Here is a 27,648-nt window from a genome sequence, read left to right as displayed (position 1 = left end):
TACCAAAAATTAAATAAAATATTTATGCATCTTTGACATAGTGAACTTAAAATCAAAATTGTATATATATATATATATAGAGAGAGAGAGAGAGATAGATAGAGAGAGAGAAAGAGAGAGACTCACACAACATATTCTAGATATGTTGAAGAATTTGTCCTCTTGATATCCTTCACATCTTTAATTCGTCGAGTTTTAGCAACAAATTGAGTAGGTGCACTTTCCCTCATTTGCTCGCCACTTATAAAATCCTCAAGTCGACAATATGGAATAATCGCGACTTGGTCTCCTGCTACTTCTGTCCATGTCAAATCTTCCGCTAAAAACTCTATCATTCCTTCTGGGTCCTCAACCTCCAACTCATTGATCAAGTCCCACTTCTTCATTCTTCAAATCCCTATACAAATGAGGGAACATGAATATTGACTAAACATATGAGCAACAGTTCATACTATAAATATTGAACACCACTTGAAATGCAATTTTTTGTAGTGTGTACAATTTACACTCAAGACCCCACCAGATATAAACACATTTAGAGCATAATTCCCTATCTCCCCTTCAATATTTCCTACCCATGCACAAAACAGTATTATAGACTTTCAAATGCTTCATCTTGGTATAATCAATACATTGCTGAAAGAAACATAATAACATGCAAAATCTGTTGCAAAGAAAAAACTGTTATACAACTTTAATCAGTTTGTTCCACTTTGTTATGCTGAGATGAAGTCAAAACAGTTACATAACAAAGTGTCCATATGATATGCATGTTATTTTTTTAGAAGCTTATGATTGAATATCCTAGGGGAGATTACTCTTTAACTGGCATTGCATTCAAGGGTTGCATATAGGGGCTTAATACCAGAAGTATTGGACTTGCAACTAGTTTCAGATATCAATCCAACTTGACCAGGAGTTTGAACATGAGTTCCCTTCCTGTTAAACTCTAGTGCCTTGTTGTGGATAAAAACAAAAAGGGTTTATGGGTTTGATGCTATAACTGGCCCTAATAGGCTACAGGGACCTTTTCAGAGACAGTAACTCTTTCAATGGCATTCCATTCAAGGGCGGCATACCAGAGGTCTGAGACTTTTATCTAGTTTCTCACCTCGATCAAAGTTTACCATGAGTTTGAACTTAATATCCCTCCTGTTAAACTCTAGTGCCTTCGTTGTGGATAAAAGAAAAAGGGTTTAGAGGTTTGATGTTGTGATTAGCCCTCATATATTATAGGTATTAGAAGATTGACTTAGTATTGCAGCAGAAATATTATTTACAGCTTATTATAAGCTCAAAGTGAAAAGTCTATCTTCTTCTTAATCTGCAGTGAAAATGCTAATTTATTTGAAGTTTGATACTGGCTTCCTTTTAAGGCAATTTTTAGCCTTTCCTAATATGATTAGCAAAGCTGGTGCAAATGCTCTGTAGTTGGTTCTGTGAGTTCTAAAGGTGATAAAGGAAGGATGCTTATTGTCTAGCCTCTTACTAAATTGCAGTCTTAGCATGGTAATGATTTGACCTGTAGATATCTAATGGCATTTGTCCTCTAATGTTTATGTAACTTTTTGGTCATTTTTACTTCTGGGTGCCAAGTATTTTTCTGGCATTGGCCAGTTGTTTCAATTTGCCATCCATCTTTTGCAACAAGAAATTGAAGATCTTGTTGTGTAAAATTCTAAACTAGAGTTTTCCAAGCCTTAGAAAAACAAGTATATATGTTTTGTTTAATTGCATTGGATAATTGTTCTGGTTATTACTTGTACACTTTCTATCAGATAAGAAGTTGTATGTTGGGTCTATGTGATTACAGGCTATGGGAGCTGCACATACGCTTCAGGGTCGAGGTATGTATCGGATAAACTTGAAAACTTGTTCACAACCCTTTATTTCTTCTTTTTCTTTTTCTCATGTATTGGGTTGCACAACCCTCAGTTTGAAGTATTGATGTTTACTAATACCTTGGGTGTGAGTGATTTGCAGCACTATCAACACTCCTCCTCCTGCAATAATTATTACTGCGCCACCTCCTCCAGCCACAGTTGGTATTAGTGCTGCTCCACCTCCTCCAGCCACGATTGGTATTGGTGCTGCTCCACATACCCCAACTCTACTAGACAATGCTCTGACCTGGATTGGATTGGATTGGTTTGGGAGAGTAGAATAGTTGTTATTATTTTTATTTCAGGTAATTCTAGGGTTTTAACACACTATTGAAATTTCAATCAAGAAAAAGACCATTGGCATTTCAATCAAGAGAGAGAGACCATATGTTGAAGAAGAAAATGCGATGAGAAGATTATGTTCTTATGTTTTATTTCGGTGGGAAGTGTAAGTTTGCTTTTTCATATAATATTTTTTTCTTTGCCCATAATTTAATCTTTAGAAAGCATTTTCAGCATTGATAGTTGGTTTCATTCAGGGCTACGGTTGCATTCCTCCGATTTTCGTTCTTTCTTGCTTTGCAAAATTAATCTAACATAACCCAACTCTGCGAATAGCCTCCTGGATTGGTTTGGGAGAGTATAACAATTTTTATTGGTTTGGGAGCGTATACCTATTAATCATTAATAGGTATGTGTTTGCATTGTGCTTGCAGTATGCCCTGAATTTCCTGTACCTGGGTTTGGTGATCCTGTGTTCCTCATGGGCGGGTACAAAGTGCCCTATACCTCTAAAGTTTCTATTTCTTCAGTATAATCTCACAACATCTTAGGCCTTGTCGGTTGGAGAAACAGATCAGGACTTTCTGTTTTAAAATCACAAAAATATGTAGTTTATTTATCGCCCACTTAATCAACAATGATCCATTGGACTACATTACTAAACTTTTAACTAAGTTTCTCTCTGATATAAAATTTTGTTATTTGGTTACTTAATTCACTAAGGTTATCGTTGTGAATACCTGCCAGTGTATAGTTGGTGTTTGACTATCTTCTATTTTATACTAGTAAAAGAGATGCAGGTTTTGAGTGATAGAAATAAGAGTTTGCTGAGAGACTAGAGACATTATCGAATATATGGAGTGTGTGAAGTTTTCTAGTGCCCATTTTCCATATTAAATAATATGAATCCTCTGGGCTTGGAGAGGGTTATTTGATTTCACCCTCCCCTACCTGTATTCAGAGTTGATAAACTCACTGATTTCGATTCAGTCTACATGGAGGACATCCTACATGCTGGCATGAGGCAAACGAAACAGGTTCCTGTCCGAGTCAGAATCATGGGGATGCCTGGATTTTATGTTCACAACAATGTAATAAAGTGCAAGGTTTATGCAGGTATATGAATTGACCTCAGAACTTTGTTATGTCTTGGAACCAAGACCTTTCTCTTTTCCTCGATTTCTTTGTAATTGGTTCTGTATTTTTTGAGTTTTGATCATAATGTAATCATCAGGGTTGATGGATTTATGAATTTCCCATGTCTCTAAATGTGAAAGAATATTTTACACAGAAACTTGAAAATGTCGGGAATCATCCTTTGCATATGATTAATAGAGTGAAGGATTTACAAAAGAAGCTTCCTCTGCATGGCAGTTGTTAAAGCTAGTCTGCATGGCAGGGTTGTTTTGTTCGATACAAGTTAGATGCAAGTTGTATAATTCATTGTGCATGGCTTGATTCACAATAAAATCTTCAAGGATTAATTTGCGGTGGTCAGACAACTACATTTCATGAAATGCCTCTGATTTTTATTAACAGGCATTTTTAATAGCAGGGATTTTTAATTTACTAACAGGTATTTTTAATTTACCAGGAGCCCGGGATTCCCTGCGAGGGGGAAGCCACTGTGAGCGGTTGCAGAGGCCGTGTTTCGTCCAGACGGGTTGCAGAGGCAGATCAGGTTCGAACAGGAGCGGTTGCAGAGGCCGTGTTTCGTCCAGACGGGTTGCAGAGGCAGAGCAGGTTCGAACGGGAGCGCGAATAGCGAAAATGGTCTTTTGGCGCGAGGGGAGGTTTGAAAATGGGTCCCGATGCACGCTGGAGGCTGGTGGGTCCCGCGTTCCCGGAAACGGAAAGCTGGCTGCCGGATTAACGATGCATGGAGGATGGATGCGCCCATGACCCCCTCGACATCCATGGTAGAGCCGGCCTCCATACGGGCATTTAATAGTTAAGGAGTAGTCTACCTAGGCGGTAGAATGGCCCGTTTTCCGGCACTGGTCGGAAAATCGTCCGGCTCGGCCACCGGCAATGTCTCCGCCCTCCGCCATCCTCCTGGAGCTCCGCCACCCTCCTTCTCTGCCACTCTCCCCTGGCAATCCTGACATTCCTGCCACTGCCTGACAAAAAATCAGATTCGGATCGCAGGGAATGGGGCCTGACATCCCCTGACAGACTACTCCGATTCGGTTCCAATTCGAATTGTCACCCGCGCGCTGGTATTCATAATCATAACCCTGTTGCATAATCGCCAAGATTGCAATGCATAATCGCTGACCCGGAGAGGTAGACTACTCCTGATATCTATTCATGTTAACCTCTCAGATGTCCTTCTTGATTATATGTATGTTGGGTTTTCAGCATCCACAGGGCTGCTTTCTAGTGCTCATCGCCTTCTCGGATGGAGTTTCAGGATGAATGGGCCTGCACAGGACCTTGAACTCTCAAAGCTTCCTCAGATTACATCTGCAAATTCTATGGTGAAGACTAGAAGGTTCATAGTTGAGGTATCCATAGCTGCCGTAAGTATCACAGTTCTTGCAAGTCTGGCAGCAGTTTACCTTATTAGGGGGATTCGACAGAGTGAGGTGATTGAAGAATGGGAGCTTGAATATGGTCCTCATAGATTCCCCTACAGTGAACTTAAAGTGGCCACAAAGGGATTTAGGGACAAACAGCTGCTGGGGTTTGGAGGTTTTGGCAGGGTTTATAAGGGCGTTATTCCCAACACTGGGCGAGAAGTTGCAGTGAAGCGGGTTTCGCATGAATCCAAGCAAGGGGTGAGGGAATTTATTGCAGAGATTGCAAGCATTGGCCGACTGAGGCACAGGAACTTAGTTCAGCTTCAAGGTTGGTGTCGGTATAAGGAAGAGCTTCTGCTTATCTATGATTACATGCCAAATGGTAGCCTTGACAAGCTCTTGTTTGAGAGCACACAGAATATGTTGACTTGGTCGCAGAGGTATACAATTTTGAAAGGGGTTGCTTCGGCTTTGCTTTATCTTCATGAAGAATGGGAGCAGACAGTAGTCCATAGAGATGTCAAAGCAAGCAATGTATTATTAGATGCATATTTGAATGGCAGGTTAGGGGACTTTGGGCTTGCTCGTTTATATGAACATGGTTCAAATCCTCACACCACCCATGTAGTTGGAACTATTGGATACCTTGCTCCAGAGCTTCCTCGTACTGGTAAGGCCACAACAAGCACTGATGTGTTCGGATTTGGGGCTTTATTGCTTGAAGTGGCTTGTGGAAGAAGACCCATTGAGCCGAAGATGTCTCCCGAAGAATTAATTTTGGTTGACTGGGTTCGAGAGTTGCATTCCAAGGGAAAGCTTTTGGAAGCAGTTGATCCTAGACTTCTTAATGAGTACCCTGTTGAAGAAGTTGGGCTCATTCTTGAACTGGGTTTGCTTTGTTCCCATCCTCATCCCAAAGCTCGACCTAGTATGAGAGAAGTAGTGCAAATGCTTGCAGGCGATAAAGCACATCCTGTGCCACCTTCTGAACCTCCTTCGGCAGACACACCTACAAGAACTGAAAATCTTGATGAATTCATTGTTTCATTTTCTTCATACAAGCATGGTTCATCTATTGCTATCTCACATCCTAACAGAAGCTCAGATGGTAGGCTAGTTTTCACACCGGATAGAACATCACCACTTTCACTGTTAGCAGCGATAGCTTGAAAGGTGTGTCTAATTAAAACAAGTCATGGAGTAACTGTTGTTGAAAAAACATATTTATTTTGGTCCGTTGGTGCATGATCCATGTCTTCTTCTTTATTGGACTGGCCAATGATGAGTTACTTCCTCTTCAAACAGACTAAGAGCTGGAGTTCCAGAGATACAGAGCTTGGAGTTTTCCTTTTGATATATCAGAAAAAAAGGCTAACATATCTGAAGTCTATGATTGCTGAGTGTAGACAAACTGTGTGCAGTTTTACTAATCTTCAAAGAGTATTTGATGCAACAAAATGTAGTGATTTTTCTTCAGTTGACCCAGTTTTTCATCTCAGCAAATGGCTTGATTATCTGATACAACAGAGTGTAAATTTAGAGGAGAATTTCTTCTCTGATGTTTAAATTATATTTACAAGTCACAAAAAAATAACAGTGTGTGTTGAGTTTCTTTCAAGTGTGAAGATATGCCGAGTTACATTATCTGTGTAACTAGCAGTTTCCATTGTATATGAAATGCATAAAGAAATCTCTGGCTTGCATTCTTGTGCTTCAGAAACAAAGTTGTTTCCCAATTGTATTTCTGATTTTAGGGGCGACATTGTTTCAATGTTTGTACATTCCTTATAGAAAAAAGGGTGAACAGTCATTTGTTCCCTCTATATTAAAAAAACAATCCTTGTTGCTTTATGTACTTCTTTGTTATAGTTTTAAATATTTTGAATTTCCTATTTATCTTCACAATTTTTCTGCTGTAGATTCTTCTCTAATTGCTATAGGTTGCTCTCCAGGTAAAACAATTTAGTATCAAGTGGTTGTTGGTTTCAAAGGGGGACATCTTTGTTGCCAAGTTGAAGAAGCTTGGTTTGCAGAATCTTGTGTTCTTGAGGCCTTGTTTTGAGGTCTTGATCAGAAAGCTAGAGAAATCTCATTTTCTAGGTAAAGAAGCTCAAGTTGGACAATGTTGTGTTGTTGTAGTAGTGATTATTTTGAGGTAGCTAGCTTCAGTGAGAGGCTAATAAGATATATGTGGTAGGAGAAATGACATCTAGACATTTAGAGATCGATAAATTCTATGGCCACAACTTCCATTTATGGAGGTTGAAGATGGAATATTTTCTTATTGAAAGAGAGTAGAAATCAGTATGAAGGACACAAAGGCTGACATCGTGAAGTAGGAGGACTGGGGCAAGATGAATGATAAGGTCATGGCCTTGATTGGTCTTGATATATCAAATTCTATGTTAATGGATTTGTTAGGAGAAGCTAACTTAAACAGGGTGCACAATTTGATTGATAACAACTATAATATATGTGTGAAAGTAGCTCATCTACAGAATAGGTACTATTGAAGGATGAGCATAAAGTAACAGGAATTGCCACAAAATCTGAGTAGGGCAGTGAACCTCTCCACTCATGTTTAGATTCCAACTCGGATGACAGTTAAAATGAATGATTTCATAACTTAAGCCTTCAGACCTGGCAATAATAATCATAAAGCATACATGTATCAAACCCAATTGGGCTATCAAGTATTATTGATTGATAAAGACACCAAATCTCTGTAAACTTCAAAGAGATGTTGAAATAGTTCCCTATTAAGCAGATGTGAAATCACTACACATCAGAACTTGAAGTCCCTAGATTTATTAATGAAGTCTTCTTGTACGACTAATAGATTTATCTGAGCTCAGATATAGCTAGATTCCATCACGTCAGAATTAAGAGGGCATAGATATGCTTCATCTAGGTCATTAAGGGAATTGCTTCTTCTAGGTCATTATCCATATCTAACACAAACAAAGATTGATTTCAAAGTGGTGTTTTCCAAGAATGTATATGAATAATGAAAAATGCACCTGTTTAAAGCTACTATGGCTTTGTTTAATTTAACATTCCATGTAAACTGATAAAATAAACTAACAGTTGTTTATTCAAAGAAACTCAGTTAACGAGATTAATATGTTTCCAGAGGCACAAATATGACAATTATAGATAGTACATAACAAAAACTTAACCTGAAAATGTGTACTATAATTAAGTGAGGATTTATTGTAAGCATGCTACATGGGTTAGATTTTGTTTAGCAAAGCAATCAACACCCTTTTCTTTGAGTTTTGGTAGACTAATCCCTTTGGCCCGAAAGCCAACCCCTATTAAATTGAAAATGATCAACTTTACAGAGAAATAAAGATACTAGCTTTAAGGAATGAAATCCTAACAATAAACTAAAATAAAACAATCTCTGGCATGTTACAGGAAATCTAGAAATGATGAAATGGAATGCTTCAAATCTGAATTAGATCCACAGTTGATTGTTGACCCAATGCCTTGAAATCTGATATATACTCCACAGTTGCTGATTCTTCTCCATAAATCTGAGACATGAAGCTGTTCCCTGAAAATCTGTCAGATATCCTTTAAACAACGCAAATTTTGCCACCTATCTGTTGTCACACAACAACTTTTTCTTTTACCAGGAGGAGTATTCTCCCTTGAGGAAGAGTAACTCAAATTAAATCTCGAGCATTTTGCTTGTTTAAAGCATCAGGTGGTTTTGAAACATGAACTATAAAATGAGTGCCCAAAGGAGAAGATTCAAAATACATAGAGGTGCCACTAGTTTGTGTGTCTAGCTTTCGACAGCTCCCCTCTGGCTCACATAGCTTTGCTTTTCACTTAATACATTCCAAAACACCGTTGGTTCATCCGCAGACTTTATCAAATCCTTTGACAATCTATTACCCACTACAACACTGTTTGTTCCTCTGAAGATTCATTTGCAGATTTCAAGAATCTGTTCACTTCCATTCCTGCCCTTCCAGAGATGTAGTGTATAGATACAAAAGGAAGTTACAAATTTACAACATACACTTTTTAAGCTTGAAATGAAGCCATAGAAAATGGATGCACCGTTAGAATTATTATTCAAAATTTCTCATTTTGTGACCAAATCACTCTCTTTGTTTAATGCTTTAGAAAAGCAAATAACCGTATTCTATTACTGTGCCACAACTAAATGATATATAGACAAAATCAATAAGAGCCATGCTAAATATGAGCTATAACTCATTCATATAGTTGAATTACCAATGTCAAGCCATTCATAGGCAAATATAAAAGAGATCAATGCTGGTCCATAAGGCAAAGTAGAAAAGAAAAGAAAAGGTACCTTAGATCACTAATTCACTCACTGAATGCTAAAAGGGACTAAAACAAGTATATAAGCAATGGGTGAAACTGTACACAGAATTGAACATCTTCATTTAATCTCAATCTAGTTCTCACATTTAGGTTTCTAAAATATGTGAACATGTCTTTGATCAACCAGAGTTTGTTGATGGAGAGGCAAATCACTTCAACAATTTCATAAAGGTGACTTAGACACTATAACCTTGATATGAGATTCAATCAATATTTAACAAAATATATTTTCTATATTTCCCAATCATTTGTGTCATGAGATGATATAAAACTATGATGATGTCAACATTGTAGTATGTTACTATGCCAAGAAATTTGAGGCTGGAGGCCTATAACCCTCCTCAATGTCTCCCACAAGGTTATTACAAACATTTTAAGAAAATGATTCAAGTCGCAAGCTTCCAAAATCATAAGAAAGAATATTATCACCTTGCAGAGCATCAAATTGGCCAGGGAGATGAGTAAGAAGGCTCACTTCCTTGAATTTGATCTTGACAAGTCATATAATATAATTAAGTGAGGATTTATTGTAAGCATGCTACATGGGTTAGATTTTGTTTAGCAAAGCAATCAACACCCTTTTCTTTGATTTTTGGTAGACTACTCCCTTTGGCCCGAAAGCCAACCCCTATTACATTGAAAATGATCAACTTTACAGAGAAATAAAGCTACTAGCTTTAAGGAATGAAATCCTAACAATAAACTAAAAATAAAAAATCTCTGGCATGTTACAGGAAATCTAGAAATGAAGAAATGGAATGCTTCAAATCTGAATTAGATCCACAGTTGATTGTTGACCCAATGCCTTGAAATCTGATATATACTCCACAATTGCTGATTCTTCTCCATAAAATCTGAGACATGAAGTTGTTCCCTGAAAATCTGTCAGATATCCTTTAAACAACGCAAATTTTGCCACCTATCTGTTGTCACACAACACCTTTTTCTTTTACCAGGAGGAGTATTCTCCCTTGAGGAAGAGTAACTCAAATTAAATCTCGAGAATTTTGCTTGTTTAAAGCATCAGGTGGTTTTGAAACATGAACTATAAAATGAGTGCCCAAAGGAGCAGATTCAAAATACGTAGAGGTGCCACTGGTTTGTGTGTCTAGCTTTCGATGGCTCCCCTCTGGCTCACATAGCTTTGCTTTTCACTTAATACATTCCAAAACACCGTTGGTTCATCCGCAGACTTTATCAAATCCTTTGACAGTCTATTACCCACTACAACACTGTTTGTTCCTCTGAAGATTCATTTGCAGATTTCAAGAATCTGTTCACTTCCATTCCTGCCCTTCCAGAGATGTAGTGTATAGATACAAAAGGAAGTTACAAATTTACAACATACACTTTTTAAGCTTGAAATGAAGCCATAGAAAATGGATGCACCGTTAGAATTATTATTCAAAATTTCTCATTTTGTGACCAAATCACTCTCTTTGTTTAATGCTTTAGAAAAGCAAATAACCGTATTCTATTACCGTGCCACAACTAAATGATATACAGACAAAATCAATAAGAGCCATGCTAAATATGAGCTATAACTCATTCATATAGTTGAATTACCAATGTCAAGCCATTCATAGGCAAATATAAAAGAGATCAATGCTGGTCCATAAGGCAAAGTAGAAAAGAAAAGAAAAGGTACCTTAGATCACTAATTCACTCACTGAATGCTAAAAGGGACTAAAACAAGTATGTAAGCAATGGGTGAAACTGTACACAAAATTGAACATCTTCATTTAATCTCAATCTAGTTCTCACATTTAGGTTTCTAAAATATGTGAACATGTCTTTGATCAACCAGAGTTTGTTGATGGAGAGGAAAATCACTTCAACAATTTCATAAAGGTGACTTAAACATTATAACCTTGATATGAGATTCAATCAATATTTAACAAAATATATTTTCTATATTTCCCAATCATTTGTGTCATGAGATGATATGAAACTATGATGATGTCAACATTGTAGTATGTTACTATGCCAAGAAATTTGAGGCTTGAGGCCTATAACCCTCCTCAATGTCTCCCACAAGGTTATTACAAACATTTTAAGAAAACGATTCAAGTCGCAAGCTTCCAAAATCATAAGAAAGAATATTATCACCTTGCAGAGCATCAAATTGGCCAGGGAGATGAGTAAGAAGGCTCACTTCCTTGAATTTGATCTTGACAAGTCATATAATATAATTAAGTGAGGATTTATTGTAAGCATGCTACATGGGTTAGATTTTGTTTAGCAAAGCAATCAACACCCTTTTCTTTGATTTTTGGTAGACTACTCGCTTTGGCCTGAAAGCCAACCCCTATTACATTGAAAATGATCAACTTTACAGAGAAATAAAGCTACTAGCTTTAAGGAATGAAATCCTAACAATAAACTAAAAATAAAACAATCTCTGGCATGTTACAGGAAATCTAGAAATGAAGAAATGGAATGCTTCAAATCTGAATTAGATCCACAGTTGATTGTTGACCCAATGCCTTGAAATCTGATATATACTCCACAGTTGCTGATTCTTCTCCATAAAATCTGAGACATATACAATGCTTGTATACTCTGCATATACAGTGCTTGCATATATAGTGCTTTTATACATCAGTTCCTCATTTTCCGAAGAAGTTAGATAAAAATTTCATAGTGCACAATGAAGTAGTGTCAAGTTAGTGGTTCAAGTCATTAATTGACAAGAGGATGGATCATCTACAACACAAATGACAGGAGGAATGCATCAAAAGCATGGACAGCACCATGATTTCTTATGTAAAGGAGACAAATGTGTTGGTTGGTATGGACATATTTTTTATTTGTGTACTTTATAAAACTACAAACTTGTATTTATGTAAGCATTGAAGGTTATAGAGTAAGGACAGGATGCATAATGTATTGGTTGGTATGGATGTAAGGGTTTATTTGTTTACAAGGAGAAAAAAGAAATTGTAGCCTCTAGAAGTGATTCATTATGTCCATCTAAACAAAGATATGATATGCAGATCCATGATGTTAAGATAATAAATTCACACAAGCACCCAATTATCAAACATTGACACTTGAATATGCAATACCAAGCTTTCAAGTGGTATCAGACCTGGGCATGGGCAAGTTTGTAATCTTCTTCAAAAGTACCAAATCAGGCTTCATAGAATAGAAACTATTTGCTTTTGATTATTAGAACTTACAGCCAAATTTTTCTTCCCTAAAATTGTTTTTTGTCATTTGTTTGTAGCATAAGTTATAAAGCCACTAATGCCCTAAACTCTGCATATACAGTGCTTGTATACAGTGCTTGTATACTCTGCATATACAGTGCTTGCATATATAGTGCTTGTATACATCAGTTCCTCATTTTCCGAAGAAGTTAGATAAAAATTGTTAGCTAGCTACCTCAAAATAATCACTACTACAACAACACAACATTGTCCAACTTGAGCTTCTTTACCTAGAAAATGAGATTTCTCTAGCTTTCTGATCAAGACCTCAAAACAAGGCCTCAAGAACACAAGATTCTGCAAACCAAGCTTCTTCAACTTGGCAACAAAGATGTCCCCCTTTGAAACCAACAACCACTTGATACTAAATTGTTTTACCTGGAGAGAAACCTATAGCAATTAGAGAAGAATCTACAGCAGAAAAATTGTGAAGATAAATAGGAAATTCAAAATATTTAAAACTATAACAAAGAAGTACATAAAGCAACAAGGATTGTTTTTTTAATATAGAGGGAACAGATGATTGTTCACCTTTTTTTCTATAAGGAATGTACAAACATTGAAACAATGTCGCCCCTAAAATCAAAAATACAATTGGGAAACAACTTTGTTTCTGAAGCACAAGAATGCAAGCCAGAGATTTCTTTATGCATTTCATATACAATGGAAACTGCTAGTTACACAGATAATGTAACTCGGCATATCTTCACACTTGAAAGAAACTCAACACACACTGTTATTTTTTTGTGAATTGTAAATATAATTTAAACATCAGAGAAGAAATTCTCCTCTAAATTTACACTCTGTTGTATCAGATAATCAAGCCATTTGCTGAGATGAAAAACTGGGTCAACTGAAGAAAAATCACTACATTTTGTTGCATCAAATACTCTTTGAAGATTAGTAAAACTGCACACAGTTTGTCTACACTCAGCAATCATAGACTTCAGATCTGTTAGCCTTTTTTTCTGATATATCAAAAGGAAAACTCCAAGCTCTGTATCTCTGGAACTCCAGCTCTTAGTCTGTTTGAAGAGGAAGTAACTCATCATTGGCCAGTCCAATAAACAAGAAGACATGGATCATGCACCAACGGACCAAAATAAATATGTTTTTTCAACAACAGTTACTCCATGACTTGTTTTAATTACACACACCTTTCAAGTTGTTGCTGCTAACAGTGAAAGTGGTGATGTTCTATCCGGTGTGAAAACTAGCCTACCATCTGAGCTTCTGTTAGGATGTGAGATAGCAATAGATGAACCATGCTTGTATGAAGAAAATGAAACAATGAATTCATCAAGATTTTCAGTTCTTGTAGGTGTGTCTGCCGAAGGAGGTTCAGAAGGTGGCACAGGATGTGCTTTATCGCCTGCAAGCATTTGCACTACTTCTCTCATACTAGGTCGAGCTTCGGGATGAGGATGGGAACAGAGCAAACCCAGTTCAAGAACGAGCCCAACTTCTTCAACAGGGTACTCATTAAGAAGTCTAGGATCAACTGCTTCCAAAAGCTTTCCCTTGGAATGCAACTCTCGAACCCAGTCAACCAAAATTAATTCTTCGGGAGACATCTTCGGCTCAATGGGTCTTCTTCCACAAGCAATAAAGCCCCAAATCCGAACACATCAGTGCTTGTTGTGGCCTTACCAGTACAAGGAAGCTCTGGAGCAAGGTATCCAATAGTTCCAACTACATGGGTGGTGTGAGGATTTGAACCATGTTCATATAAACGAGCAAGCCCAAAGTCCCCTAACCTGCCATTCAAATATGCATCTAATAATACATTGCTTGCTTTGACATCTCTATGGACTACTGTCTGCTCCCATTCTTCATGAAGATAAAGCAAAGCCGAAGCAACCCCTTTCAAAATTGTATACCTCTGCGACCAAGTCAACATATTCTGTGTGCTCTCAAACAAGAGCTTGTCAAGGCTACCATTTGGCATGTAATCATAGATAAGCAGAAGCTCTTCCTTATACCGACACCAACCTTGAAGCTGAACTAAGTTCCTGTGCCTCAGCCGGCCAATGCTTGCAATCTCTGCAATAAATTCCCTCACCCCTTGCTTGGATTCATGCGAAACCCGCTTCACTGCAACTTCCCGCCCAGTGCTGGGAATAACGCCCTTATAAACCCTGCCAAAACCTCCAAACCCCAGCAGCTGTTTGTCCCTAAATCCCTTTGTGGCCACTTTAAGTTCACTGTAGGGGAATCTATGAGGACCATATTCAAGCTCCCATTTTTCAATCACCTCACTCTGTCGAATCCCCCTAATAAGGTAAATTGCTGCCAGACTTGCAAGAACTGTGATACTTACGACAGCTATGGATACCTCAACTATGAACCTTCTAGTCTTCACCATAGAATTTGCAGATGTAATCTGAGGAAGCTTTGAGAGTTCAAGGTCCTGTGCAGGCCCATTCATCCTGAAACTCCATCCGAGAAGGCGATGAGCACTAGAAAGCAGCCCTGTGGATGCTGAAAACCCAACATACATATAATCAAGAAGGACATTTGAGAGGTTAACATGAATAGATATCAGGGGTAGTCTACCTCTCTGGGTCAGCGATTATGCATTGCAATCTTGGCCATTATGCAAGAGGGTTATGATTATGAATACCAGCGCGCGGGTGACAATTCGAATTAGAACCGGATCGGAGTAGTCTGTCAGGGGATGTCAAGCCCCATTCCCTGCGATCCAAATCCGATTTTTTGTCAGGTCGTTGCAGGAATGTCAGGATTGCCAGGGGAGGGTGGCGGAGGGCGGAGACATTCCGGTGGCCGGAGCCGGACGATTTTCCGGCCGGTGCCAGAAAACGGGCCATTCTACCCCTAGGTAGGTGCATGGAGAATGGATGCGCCCATGACCCCCTCGACATCCATGGTAGAGCCGGCCTCCATACGGATATTTAATAGTTAATAAACCTATTATTTTCTTTTTATAAACATTTTTCAAAATAAGTAACAAATAGACAAGTCCAAACTATAAAAAATAATAAATACACTTTGCAAGTACATGGCGCACAATTCAATGTACATATTTTGAGGCCATATTTTAATTTCAACGGTCACATTGGTTTCTGTGCGGATGTGAAAGAGAGAAAAAATGGAGATCATATTTTAAATACACATTTTAATGTCAAAGGCCACATTGGGCTCTGTGCACATGCTAGTGGCGGATTAGGCATTTGCTCAGCAGGCAGGCAGGAGCCAGAGTGGAGAATTCTGGCCTTTCATTTGCTACCTTGGCCGACAGAGCAAGATCGGAGAGCAGAAGATCGGAGATACTCGAGGCCGTGGAGAACCTGTCTCGCGACGGCGGCAAGAAAGGGCTCGGGCATCCGGCCGCATTTTTCGAGCGAGCCCCCGTCCATGTATTCCAGCACGAACTGGATCTCACCGCCCCTGTCATAGACGCCGTGGCACTTGACCACGTACGGGGAATCGGTTTTCCGCAGGATGTCCATCTCGCGAACGATCTGGCGACGGGTGGAAAGATCGTGGTTGCCATGGACGACCTTGAGGGCGTACAGCGTCTCGGTTGCCCTGTGCCGAACCTTGTACACCTTGCCCTCACTGCCGTAGCCCAGAATTCCCAGTTTCTCCAGCTCCGACGGATTCAGCTCCGCTGCCACCGCCGGTCTCGGAGGCGGTGGTGGCAACGGCAATGGCAAGGGCACCGGGACGGCATTGTAGGCGAACGGCTCTTCGCGCGGGGGAATGGGGAGCGTCAGCCCCGGCGGCCTGTGGCTGCTCCGTCTCGATCCTCCACTCGCCGGGATTCGATCCTCTGACATGCTATTGCTTCCGTCTTATTTTTATCTAGAGCTTGGTGGAAAAGGAGAGAACAAAAGATTGGAGAAATGGTGGGCTTATCTTTTTGTGGAGCTTGGCGGAGAAGGAGATTGATAGAACAAATTAGATAATAGAGCCTGACAGATTTTGGAATTTGATGGGTTTAGACCGAAGGGCCGAATAGATTTTGCTATTTGTTGCATTTTGATACTTTTTGTTTTCTTTTCTTTCTGGAGCATGGCCATGCTTAATTTCTGTCTGCATTTTTTTTTTTTAAATCTATTTTGTTTCTGTTTATTTTATTTTCCTTCTTTTCCTGGTTGGTTTAGATTTGGGTTTGTTTGTTGCTCTTTTGGTTCTAGTTTGAGAGGTTGGTACTTGTTTGTTTGGTTAAGGAGGAGGGCGATGTTGCAATGAGCATAAGACGGGATGATTGATTTAATTCTGAAGACTGAGAAAGTAGGTACTGTTTGTTTTATTTATTTGTTATTTAAATTTTTGATAGTAATATTATATTATTTGAATTTGAGGATGACATAATTGTATTTCAATATATAGATTATTGCTTTTTACGAAAAGTTTTATCATATTTTTTCCTTTTAGATTAACTTGTGCTGTTTTCTCTTGAGGTGCAGGTGAAGAACTAGATGACCAATAAATAGTCGTGGAAAAACACGGCTGAGGTGTATATTTGAGATTACAGGTGAGATTAACGTTAATTTTTTGGTTTCTCTCTTATCTCATAAGATTAGGGATTAGATACATATGCACTATGGTTTATATGGTTTTAACTTTTAGTTAAAGGCTTTTTATTCCCCATTGCATTTGCATGTAATGGTTGGGAAAGATTTTATAATTTTTTATGAGTTTGGTTCTTTTATGTTTCTGGTTTTTGGTTGGGAAAGACTCTATAATCTTTGATGGGTTTAGTTTTTCTATGTCTTTAGTTTTTTTGGTACTGTTTATGTCTTAATAGGTTTTAAATTTTGAGTATTGTTATCAAAGTTCAATAAATTGACACTGATTTAGTGTTAGGGTGTTCAAATCTAAATAAGGTTTCAAGTTTCTAGAAATTTCTTCGTAGAAATTGTTTCTAGAAGTTCATAATCTGTGATGTGTTTGGTTCTTCAATTTTTTGGGGTTTTATTTTTTTGATATTGTTTATTATTTTTGAATATTTATTTATGAAATTTCAACATATTTGTGCTGATTTAACATTAGCATAAAACCCTCTGATGACCAAGTCTAAAAAATATTTTGGGGTTTTCAGAGTCTTCTTCTTAGAAACTTTTTGTAGAAGTTCAACCTGTAGAGGCGAGTAGTACAAATAATTCTTGGATTAACTAGACATATAACTAAGGGTAGACATATAACTAAGGGTATGTTAAGCTTTGAATTACGTTGCTATCATGTACACTTAAGAAAATTAAGCTACCAGCATATTACTCGTAAATGCGTCATTATTACCCTGTATGAGTTCACCATTATATAGATAAATAAGCAACTTGTAAACTAGCAAATATTCTTCTAGATAAATGCTACATGAGATAATAGAACTACTAATGGTGAGTGATTAGAGTGTAATACCGGTTTTCAAAGTGAGTTCTTAGCCCTATATGCAGCTTGTTCTTAGTATGCTTAAGCTGTTTTGTGACGTATAACACTTGCTACTATGTTAATTGAGCTCTAGCGTTCACACTATTATATGGTTTAGTAATTGGGAGTAGCCTGGAATTACACCTTACCCTGATACCAATCTCTAGAATGATGACTTGCACTCAGATTAAAGAGTTAGCCGTGATTCAGGTCAACAAGACCGAATAGAATGACCTGTAAATAACCCAGTAATCAATAATACTATTTATAATAGCTCACATGCCAAACTATGCTTTAATTACATGCATATCATAGCCAATTAATACAATACCAAGGGCATAGACTAGATTACAATATATTAGTATCGACTAAGTACAATATAAACCATGGGGCTAGTGGCAGGGTAATATGGAGTACAGTCAATTGCTCTAGTCACTCAAGATAAAACCTTTACAACACTAACGCAAGCTAATTAAGGGTACCTGTAAGGCTCGGAATAGTGATGCTTTATATAGCACATAACTCTTGTATTTCTACCGTTTATGTCATAGCTTTATTGTACTGGTTAAGATTCAAATTTGCCCATTAGTTACCTTAACTATATACTATGGACATACGAGGTAATCAAGAGTAATATGACTTTAGAGCGTACTCATTGATAAAGAGCGAGTATAACTGGTGTTACTGGTTGAACTTCTCCACTTGAATACTGTAATTTCACCTTAATGGTAGTATAAACTTAGTAAGATTAATAATGTAAGTGCTAACCTTACTGAATTAAGTAGTATAATGCTTAGTGGGGGCTCGTGCATGGTGTTGATTTAGCATCAGCATAAAACCCTCTAATGCTCCAGTCTAAAGAAAATTTTGGGATTTCCAGAATATTCTTCAATTTTTTTCAATGTTGTTTGTTTGTTTTTGGTATGTTTTTGTTTTATTTTTATTTTATTATTATTTTGTAGAAGTTCAATATGCAAGTAGAATTTTATTGCAATTTTATTAGAGTATTCTTTTTTTTTTTTCCTCTGTGCATTGTTATTGGACATTTAAAATGTAAAGACTGACCAGAAGTCCAAGCCATGTTGAGTTTATAAACTAATAGGTTGAGCTTATTTGGAGTGAGATTATTAACCATTCAGTGACTTGCAACAATTAATTGGTGCTGTTAGCATAAAACCTTCTAATGTTTAAACTTGTAGAAAAATTTTGGTTTCCAGAATTTTCTTTTTAGACATTGTTTGTAGAAGTTCAATAAGTGAGTTAAATTTTATTACAATTCTTTTAGTCCCTTCACTTTTGTAAACAGAGAATTTGGTTATTGGATGTTTCTTGTTTAGTTGAGTGACAGACAATCCATGCCATGTTGAGCTTACATGAGTCAGATTATTAACCATTTTATTACCTATAACAGTGAACTGGCACAAAGTGTGCTTGGGGCTTACCTAGGATAGCTAAGGAAAGAAGGTTCAAATACTTGACAAGGGTTTGCACCTTTGTTTACTCTAAGGTGGGACAAATCCTAGGTATGTGATTTGTTCTAATAAGTAGTTCACCCTAAGCTCTTTCTTTTCATTCTACACAATATTAACCTGAAGCAAATTAGTATACTTTTGTCCAAAATCAATCCCTACATAAATGGTTTGGAAAAGGTTGAAAAGAAATGTACTTCCTACATTTTCCTTCCTATTCAGTCTACTACTACTGCAAACATTTCTGTAACCCAGGCCCATAAAAATGCCTTTTAGGTTTTTCAATTTAAGAGAGTAATACACTAGCATTTATGCTTTGCATTCCCTTGCATATTGATCTTAGATGGACAGAAACCCAGCTCATTCCTTATGTTTCTATTGTGTTTATTTATGCCAATAACAACTAGTCTTAGAGAGTAAGACTGGTAACACTGGAGTATCCTGTATTTGTTGATAATCTCCCTTTAGGGGTAGAAGTAGTCAAAGCCAGAGCAATTAACCTATCTCCAAACCAAAGAAAATATTCTCTTACATCAAACAACTCCCAAACAACAATCCATTTTTCTCTGTTCAACAACATTATAAGAATTACAAGTACATTTTTATCTATCTAATTCCATCCATATATGTTATGCCTTTAACAAGTTCCATTTATTAATTTTTCCCTAAAGCAATGTGGTGCCCGTTCCCTCATAACTTACAAGGAAGTGCCCGGTTATCCATTGATGAGTTTGCTGAGGAAAGGATTTAACCCTCCTAAAAGGTACAAAGTTAGTGCAGAAAAACTTCACCAAAAGGAAACCACCCAAATATTCTTTTCCCCATCCTATAACAACCAACCATGGTGGATAAGTCTTATCCCAACTCATAGTCCATCACCTGTTAAAGTGGACAAAGAAATGTAAACATGTTCGCACTTTCTGAATATTTATTATGCCACTATATAGTGTCTATATACCGTCATAACCTAGGAGCATTTAAACAGAGTCCCTTCACTGTGTTTAGTGTCTCTACAATTATAACATAGGAGCGTAATGTAGGTAGGCCCTAGGGTACATTCACTAGTTAGATTTTTTTAGTCTTTTGACTTTATTATAATTGATTTAAAGTGCATTCTTAAAACTGCTTTAGGAATGAGTCAGATTCCTTTAGTCTTTTGACTTTATTATAATTGATTTAAAATGTATCTTTAAAACTGCTTTAGGAATGAGCCAGTAAGGGACTTTAAAGGTGTCAGAAATCAAATCAGTAAGATAGAAATTCAATTAATTTAAAATTTATCCTTAAATCTACTTTAGGAATGAGCCTGTAAGGGATTTTAAAGGTGTCAGAAATCCACCAGTGAGGTAGATGAAATATGGAGCCAGAAATGAGCATGGATGTAGGAGGATGATGTTACCAGTAAGGTGCTGTAACACACCCTTGTAAACTTTTTTTTTCTTAACCTATCTTATGAGGTATCCTGAGCCAGTATTATGAGCAGTCAAACCAAACTGTTGGTGTTGGTTATCTACTTTCTATCCCTTCTTCTGGGGTTTCCCCTTCAACTAAGAGAAATAAATGCAGAAAGTGGATGTCAAATAAAAGGATCTGCCCATGAAGCTATGAGCAAGAGGGGTATTCTGGATGGGGAGGAAAAGGGTGCAAGAGCATCTGGCCAGTAAACATTCAGATGAACCTGGTCATTCTGGTTGGTTGGATGCCAATGGTGAGAAGATTTTAATTGACACGATCACCTATTGTGCACCCAATAATTAGGAATGGAGGGCTGACACATTGCTATTAACCAGAACAGACCCAATTCAGCATGTCTTGCAGCGTAGAATACACGGTTTATTGATGCGTGTGTCTATAATTTTCCCAATAATTAGGAATGGAGGGGTGACACATTGCTATTAACCAGAACAGACGCAATTCAGCATGTCTTGCAGCGTAGAACACACGGTTTATTGATGCGTGTGTCTATAATTTTCTGGAAGAAAGGCTTGATGACTTTATTAACAGGCTTTTTATTTGATGACTCACACGATTAATCATGATCAAGTGTCTAGACTTTTTGGGCTGCTCTATGGCACACAATTCTCGTGAAATGTCTAGATTTTTCACAAAGAAAGGGTGTCAGGATTTGCTGTGGGGACGAACAGTAAACTTTATCTATAACTTATATCTGGGGTACCTGGGGTTTCTATGTATACGTATATGGTATTGTTTGTTTTCTTAATCAGTGTAATCGGTTGTATATCTTCCCTCTGATTTAAAATTGGTCACTTAGTGATCAGTCTGCGCTACTCAATGTTTTGATTTGATAAATGGTTGGTCACTTTGTTATCAGTCTCTAGCACTCAGTATTTTGATTTGATAATTGGTCATTTGCATAGTTTGTAACTTTGTTACAATGTCCAAACAAGGTGTCTGTGCCGCGGTAGATATACCAATGCGTAGTTCTGATTCACAGTCTATCTCCCATGAACAATCATTTGGATCCACTCGAGTTTAATTAGGGTAAATTTTTTTCCCATTTGAAAACCATTGCAATTTACAGAGACTGAATTGTCATCTTCTTTCCAATCGAGAAGTCTTTCAAGTTTAGGGCAAGGTTTAAGATGGTCAATCTTTGCTGGTGGATCAAGAGGTTGCTACTTATGCAATGCCTAAATACCCTCATTTATCAGGACTTTGATTGAATAGCTTGCATGAGAAGTTCCAGATCCTTGGAATGTCCTTGTACCACTGGAATGTCAACTTTTGACCAACAGCAGTTGAGGATTGGCATTCTTCTATCTCTGCCTTGTTAAAATATAGATTTCGGTACTAGATATGTGCAATTCTTATAAAAAAATCAGATTGCCTAAAAATGCATATCCATTGCCCTCCTAGGTTTTTTTTTGGAGTTTTGTAGCCTATCAGCTGCCCTCTCATCTTTTGCACATACAGCTAATAATTCTTTTTTCCATCCCAGTTCTGTGATAGATAGCATAGATAAGAAATCGGCTGAAGCATTATTTATGCCCTTCTTGTATTGAATCTCAAAGAAAAAGCCTTGTAGTTTACTTTCCTGCTTGTTCACTAAAATTTCATTGGGATAATGAATACTTCAAAGTTTCATGCTCTGTTCCAATTTTGAGGTGTTGTCCGGATAAATATGGCTTGAATTTTTCGACAACATGCATAAGGGTCAATATTTCCTTCTCATAGATGCATAAAAGCTTCTCTTTGTGAATCAATTTCTACTTTGAAAAGCAATAGGCTACTGGTTTTGCCTGACCACAGTATTCATGTCAGTGCTCAAGGCATCATATTTCACTTCAAAAGTCTGTGAGAGCCAGTCTTCTGTTACAAGATTTGACAGATGCCTGCTTGAGTTGGTACAGTTTGACATGTACAGTGAACTTTTTTTTTGTCGCAGGAATTCTTTGGATTTGCTTCATTTATTTATTTATTTCAACAAACCTTTTGAAGAATGAGTTACAAAAAATGCAATGTGGTGAGTGTGGACCTTCAGATCTTCAGTCTGACCCTCTCTAAACCTAGCTGTTACACTACTGGATAGACAAACTTAAGTTTCTAATGAAGTCATTTAGTTTCACCTTCTGTAACAAGTATTTGACAGATGCCTGCTTGAGTGTTACAGTTTGCCATGTAGAGTGAATTTTTCGTTTGTCATAGTAATTCCTTGGATTGCCTTCATTTATCTATTTAGTTCAACAAACCTTTTGAAGAACGAATTACAGAAAATGCAATGTGGTGAGTGTGGACCGAACATGCAACCTTCAGTGTGATGCTCGTATTTGACAGATGCCTGCTTGAGTGTTACAGTTTGCCATGTAGAGTGAACTTTCGTTTGTCATAGTAATTCCTTGGATTGCCTTCATTTATCTATTTAGTTCAACAAACCTTTTGAAGAACGAATTACAGAAAATGCAATGTGGTGAGTGTGGACCGAACATGCAACCTTCAGTCTGATGCTCTCCAAGCCTAGGTGTCACACTACGGATAGACATACAAGTTCTTAATGAAGTCATTTAGTTTCACCTTCTGTTACAAGTACTAGTGTTACAGTTTGCCATGTAGAGTGAACTTTTCTTTTGTCATAGTAGTTCCTTGGACTGCCTTCATTTATCTAGTTAGTTCAACAAACCTTTTGAAGAATTGATTACAGAAAAATGCAATGTGGTGAGTGTGGATGGAACATGCAACCTTAGATCATCTCCAAATGTAGGCGTCACACTACTGGATAGACAAACTTAAGTTACTAATGAAGTCATTTAGTTTCACCTTCTGTTACAGTATTTGACAGATGCCTGCTTGAGTGTTACAGGAATGAACTTTTCTTTTGTCATAGTAATTCCCTGTATTGCCTTCATTTATCGCTTTAGTGTTCAAAAAACTTTTAAAGAATGAATTACAAAAATACAATGTGGCCAGTGTGGACCGAACATGCAACCTTCAGATCTTCAGTCTGATGCTCCCCAAACCGATCTGTCACACTACTGGATAGACAGCGGCTTTTACTAGACACTATCTGATACATGTCCAATAGTTCTTTTACTATTATTTCTCTCTCATCTTTAAGATACCTGCTGTATGGGGAATATTCTACTCTTCCAGGAACCTGAAATATATCTTCAGTCTGATGCTCTCCAAACTGATATATATCATAAGATACCTGTAGGGGGAATATTCTATTGTTCCAGGCAACCCAAAAATATATTTTTATTGTTCTTGAAGGTAAATTGCACATGTCCTCTGATGGAAATTCACTATATTCATCCTGTATAATCAACAATGAAATATCTTTATCTTTTTTGAATGTTGTGTAGCTTTTCAAAGTATCAAATTAATCATGCATAATAAGCTCCTCTGGACTTGATAGATAGTTTGATCAAATATGGTACAGGTCAATTGATGTACCATATGTAAAACATACTGAATTGTACAATGGGTTTGGTTCCCAACTGTACCGGTTCAGCGAATTTATAATGGGTGTACATCGCTATTAATGCAAAAAGACTCAATTGAGTAGCCTGTCCTACGCTGTAGGGCAAAACAGACTCAATTCAGTAGTTTGTCTTGTTCTGTAGGGCCTTGATCGCTCTCCCATCAACTTACTGAGTTACTTCCCTCATGATTCAAAGAGGCCAGGCCAGGCAGCTGTAGTGACTTGTGTGAGCCCAATGACCTCCCCTCAGAGTGTGTGGCACATGAATGTAACACATGTTTTAAATATATTTTGATATTCTGTGAGGGCAATGGCCAATCAGAGAATCTGGCAAGCGTTTTTGGTAGTTGATGTTTTTCTATCACTAATTCGTTATCAATTGGTGTTAACATGTTTCTTTAACATAATTAATTTATTTTAATGTTTTTTTGTTATTTATTTATTTTGCATTTTAATTAAAACACAAATCCATATAGCTACAAAGTTGCTTACCTTGATTGACAGTCAATCTTGAGGTGCGTAAATGGCCATTCTATGGCTCCTAAAGTATCTTCCAGGCAGGAATTATAATAACTAATTTTATCTCTGTTTACTTGATATGCGATAACTGGTGAAATTTACAATGAAAGAATATATATATATATATATATATGATCTAATAGCATATTTTTGTTGTAACTAATAGCATATTTTTGTTGTAACTAAAAGTTTAATTTTCTTATTTTATCAAACGGGTATAAAACAAGTGGATGGAGAGAGGGCTTTTGACCAGAAGTTATAAATGAGGAGATAGAATTACTTTTACAGTTTCATGTGAAATGGTGAGTGAAATTTTTATTAGTTATAATTATTATTTTAAAAAGTATTTAATTAATTGTTTTTGTTATTTATTATTTTAAAATAAAATTATTATTAAAATAGTAAAGCTTTTTATCATATGAAACAGGTAGGAAAAAAATAGATGGAAAGCTTTAGGGTTTTTGACAAGAAGTTATAAATGAAGAGATGGAATTACTTTACAGTTTTGTGAACAAACTGTAAAATTTTTATTAGTTATAATCATTAATTTAAAAAGTATTTAATTAATTGTTTTTGTTATTTATTATTTTAAAATAAAATTATTATTAAAATAGTAAAGCTTCTTATCATATGAAACAGGTATAAAAAAAATAGATGGAAAGCTTTAGGGCTTTTGACAAGAAGTTATAAATGAGGAGATGAAATTACTTTTACAGTTTCATGTGAAATGGTGTGAAATTTTTATTAGTTATAATCATTATTTTAAAAAGTATTTAATTAATTGTTTTTGTTATTTATTATTTTAAAATAAAATTATTATTAAAACATTAAAGCTTCTTATCATATGAAACAGGTAGAAAAAAAAAATAGATGGGAAGCTTTTTCACTCAAACCCAGATAGAGTGTTGTAACAACAAAAATTATATATGAGAAGGTAAATGGAATTGTTTTGCAATTTCATACTGCATGTTTAATGGACTATAATTTTGATGGCCTCTTGAAAAAATATTTAATTTTTTGTTATTTATTATTTTAAAATAAATTTATTATCAAAATTATAATCTTTTAATTGTATGCAGGGATCAAGAAGGTCAGGATCAAAAAGGTAGATGGAAAGGTCAGGATCAAAAAGCTTTGGCAAAGGCTTTTGGGCACAGATTTATCATATATTAAGAAGAATATTTCTTAGTATATTTGTAATTGTAAATTGTATTATTAATTTTTATGTACTCCTCAAAAACTATATTTTAATACATAATCAGATTTTTTTTGGAGAGGGGGTTGACCCTTCTCACAACCTTCAAAGATAGCATGGCCACAGCTATCTTGGAGGAGTCTCATTGTCTTGGATAGCCTTAAATTGCTTCAGTTTTTTAAAGGAATATTTTACTTTTAACATTTTATTTCAGATAATTTTGCAAACAATAATTTTCTGATTTTCTGATTTATAATTAATCTAATTAATTATGCTTTTATAAAAAAAATATTCAACTTTATATTCACATTTACATTACTTGTATTACATTTAATTGGCTTTTTATACCAACCAAAATGACTGTAAAACTTAACTCATAAAATTACATTTTAAAATCATGTTGTTTAATAAAAATTAATATTTAAAATGAATTGATGTTTTTGAGAAAAAGTCAACTTCACATTACTCTCACATAATATTTTATATACCAAGCACTTTCACATTCACATTCACATAACTTTTACATGATACCTTATATACCAAGCACAAATGGTTGAAAAATAACTAGTAAAATTACATTTAAAATTTTGTTATTTAATAAAAAGTAATATTTAAAAATTATACAATTAAACCCTTAATTTTTACTTACTTATTATGTTTCTGTTGTGTTGTCTAGTGTTGTGATATGTGATGTTGTGTTGTGTTGTGATGTGATATGTTGTATTATGTGTTGTTTGTGTGTATATATAATTATACACATTAACATTATATATTTTTAGTAATGTTTCAAAATATGTGTACAACAATGTTATGTTATTTTGTTACTAGTATCTGAATTTGTATTTTTATTACAAATAGATGTATATAGATTTTATTTTGACATTTTAGAACTAAGTTTATACATCTCTTTCACATGATATTATTTCCCTGGCAACAAGTGAGTATTAGAAATGAACTTGTAAACTTTCAAAGATAATAATTTTTATTTTAAAAATGGTTGTCTTCCTCACAATTTTCAAAGATAGCACCCCTAAAGAAGGAGTTGTATTTTAATTTTTAGTAATTATTTTATGTAATTGTTTATTGTGGTTTTAAAATTTTATCTTTATTTATTTTAATTTTGCAGTTTCACAAATAAGTGATATATTAATGATTTCTGATTTTGATTTCAAATCTTTTTCATCATTCATATGCTTTTCATATAATATCCTATATACCAAAGAGGATGTTTAAAATGTGATTTAACCAAAGATATTAATTGATGTAATAATGTGATGTATTGAAATGCTTTGTGTTGTGTATTTTGTTTGTACACATATAATATTGTGTATAATTTGGTGTATTTTAAATTAATTGAATTCTTTTATACCAACCACAAATCATCGTAAAAATCTAAATTTGTTTTATTTAACAAAACATATTCAAAATTAATTGATGTGTTTGAAAAAGAAATCCAATCTCACATTTTAAATTTGATTTGAGTATACTCATCTCTTTTCACATTCACAATACTTTTTACTTGCTATCTTATAAGCCAAGCACAAATGACCATGAAAATTAATGTTGTGTTGTGATAGTAATAATGATTATACACTAACTTTGTGTGTAATATGGTGTATTTTAAATTAAATTATTGTTATTGGTATATAATGTTTTAAAAATATTTGTAAAATAATGTAATGTTATATGGTTGTGAATATGTAAATTTGTATTTTTATTATAAAAAAATGTATATAGATTTTAAATTTACATTTTAAAATTGGACTTCCACCATGATGTTTAAAATATTATTAAAAAATATTAATTGGAAAATAAAAGTAAAAATGATTGAGTATACTTATCTCTTTTCACAATGACAATACTTTCAC

At 35.8% G+C, this 27,648-nt stretch overlaps 1 protein-coding gene and 2 pseudogenes across 1 annotated transcript; 2 read left to right on the top strand and 1 right to left on the bottom strand.

The window, feature by feature from the left end:
• Nucleotides 1–3,160: 3,160 nt before the first annotated feature.
• On the top strand, nucleotides 3,161–5,857 carry LOC149226420 (L-type lectin-domain containing receptor kinase S.4 pseudogene; annotated as a pseudogene).
• Nucleotides 5,858–13,003: 7,146 nt separating this feature from the next.
• On the bottom strand, nucleotides 13,004–15,092 carry LOC149226419 (L-type lectin-domain containing receptor kinase S.4 pseudogene; annotated as a pseudogene).
• A 38-nt stretch (nucleotides 15,093–15,130) lies between these two features.
• LOC149226418 (uncharacterized) lies at nucleotides 15,131–25,702 on the top strand. Its single transcript, XM_089376845.1, has 7 exons — nucleotides 15,131–15,151; nucleotides 15,441–16,525; nucleotides 16,698–16,765; nucleotides 24,813–24,887; nucleotides 25,225–25,317; nucleotides 25,443–25,519; nucleotides 25,665–25,702. Exons 1-2 carry the CDS (start codon nucleotides 15,131–15,133, stop codon nucleotides 16,059–16,061), a joined length of 642 nt encoding a protein of 213 aa, XP_089232971.1. The 3' UTR covers nucleotides 16,062–16,525; nucleotides 16,698–16,765; nucleotides 24,813–24,887; nucleotides 25,225–25,317; nucleotides 25,443–25,519; nucleotides 25,665–25,702.
• The last annotated feature ends 1,946 nt before the right edge of the window (nucleotides 25,703–27,648 follow it).

The sequence above is a fragment of the Pinus tabuliformis genome, chromosome J (genome assembly GCF_031772625.1).
Source record: "Pinus tabuliformis cultivar Carrire ecotype Pingquan chromosome J, CPIR1, whole genome shotgun sequence".
NCBI lineage: Eukaryota > Viridiplantae > Streptophyta > Pinopsida > Pinales > Pinaceae > Pinus > Pinus tabuliformis.
Note: the sequence above shows the minus strand (reverse complement) of the source record. Positions and strands in the feature narration are given on the sequence as shown.

What these genes read in the sequence shown, in the direction of transcription:
- LOC149226418 (XM_089376845.1), top strand. Translation starts at nt 15,131, where the DNA reads ATGACCCCCTCGACATCCATG. An exon ending in TGACCCCCTCGACATCCATG is followed by an intron (nt 15,152 to 15,440) that starts GTAGAGCCGGCC and finishes TGCACATGCTAG; the next exon opens with TGGCGGATTAGGCATTTGCT.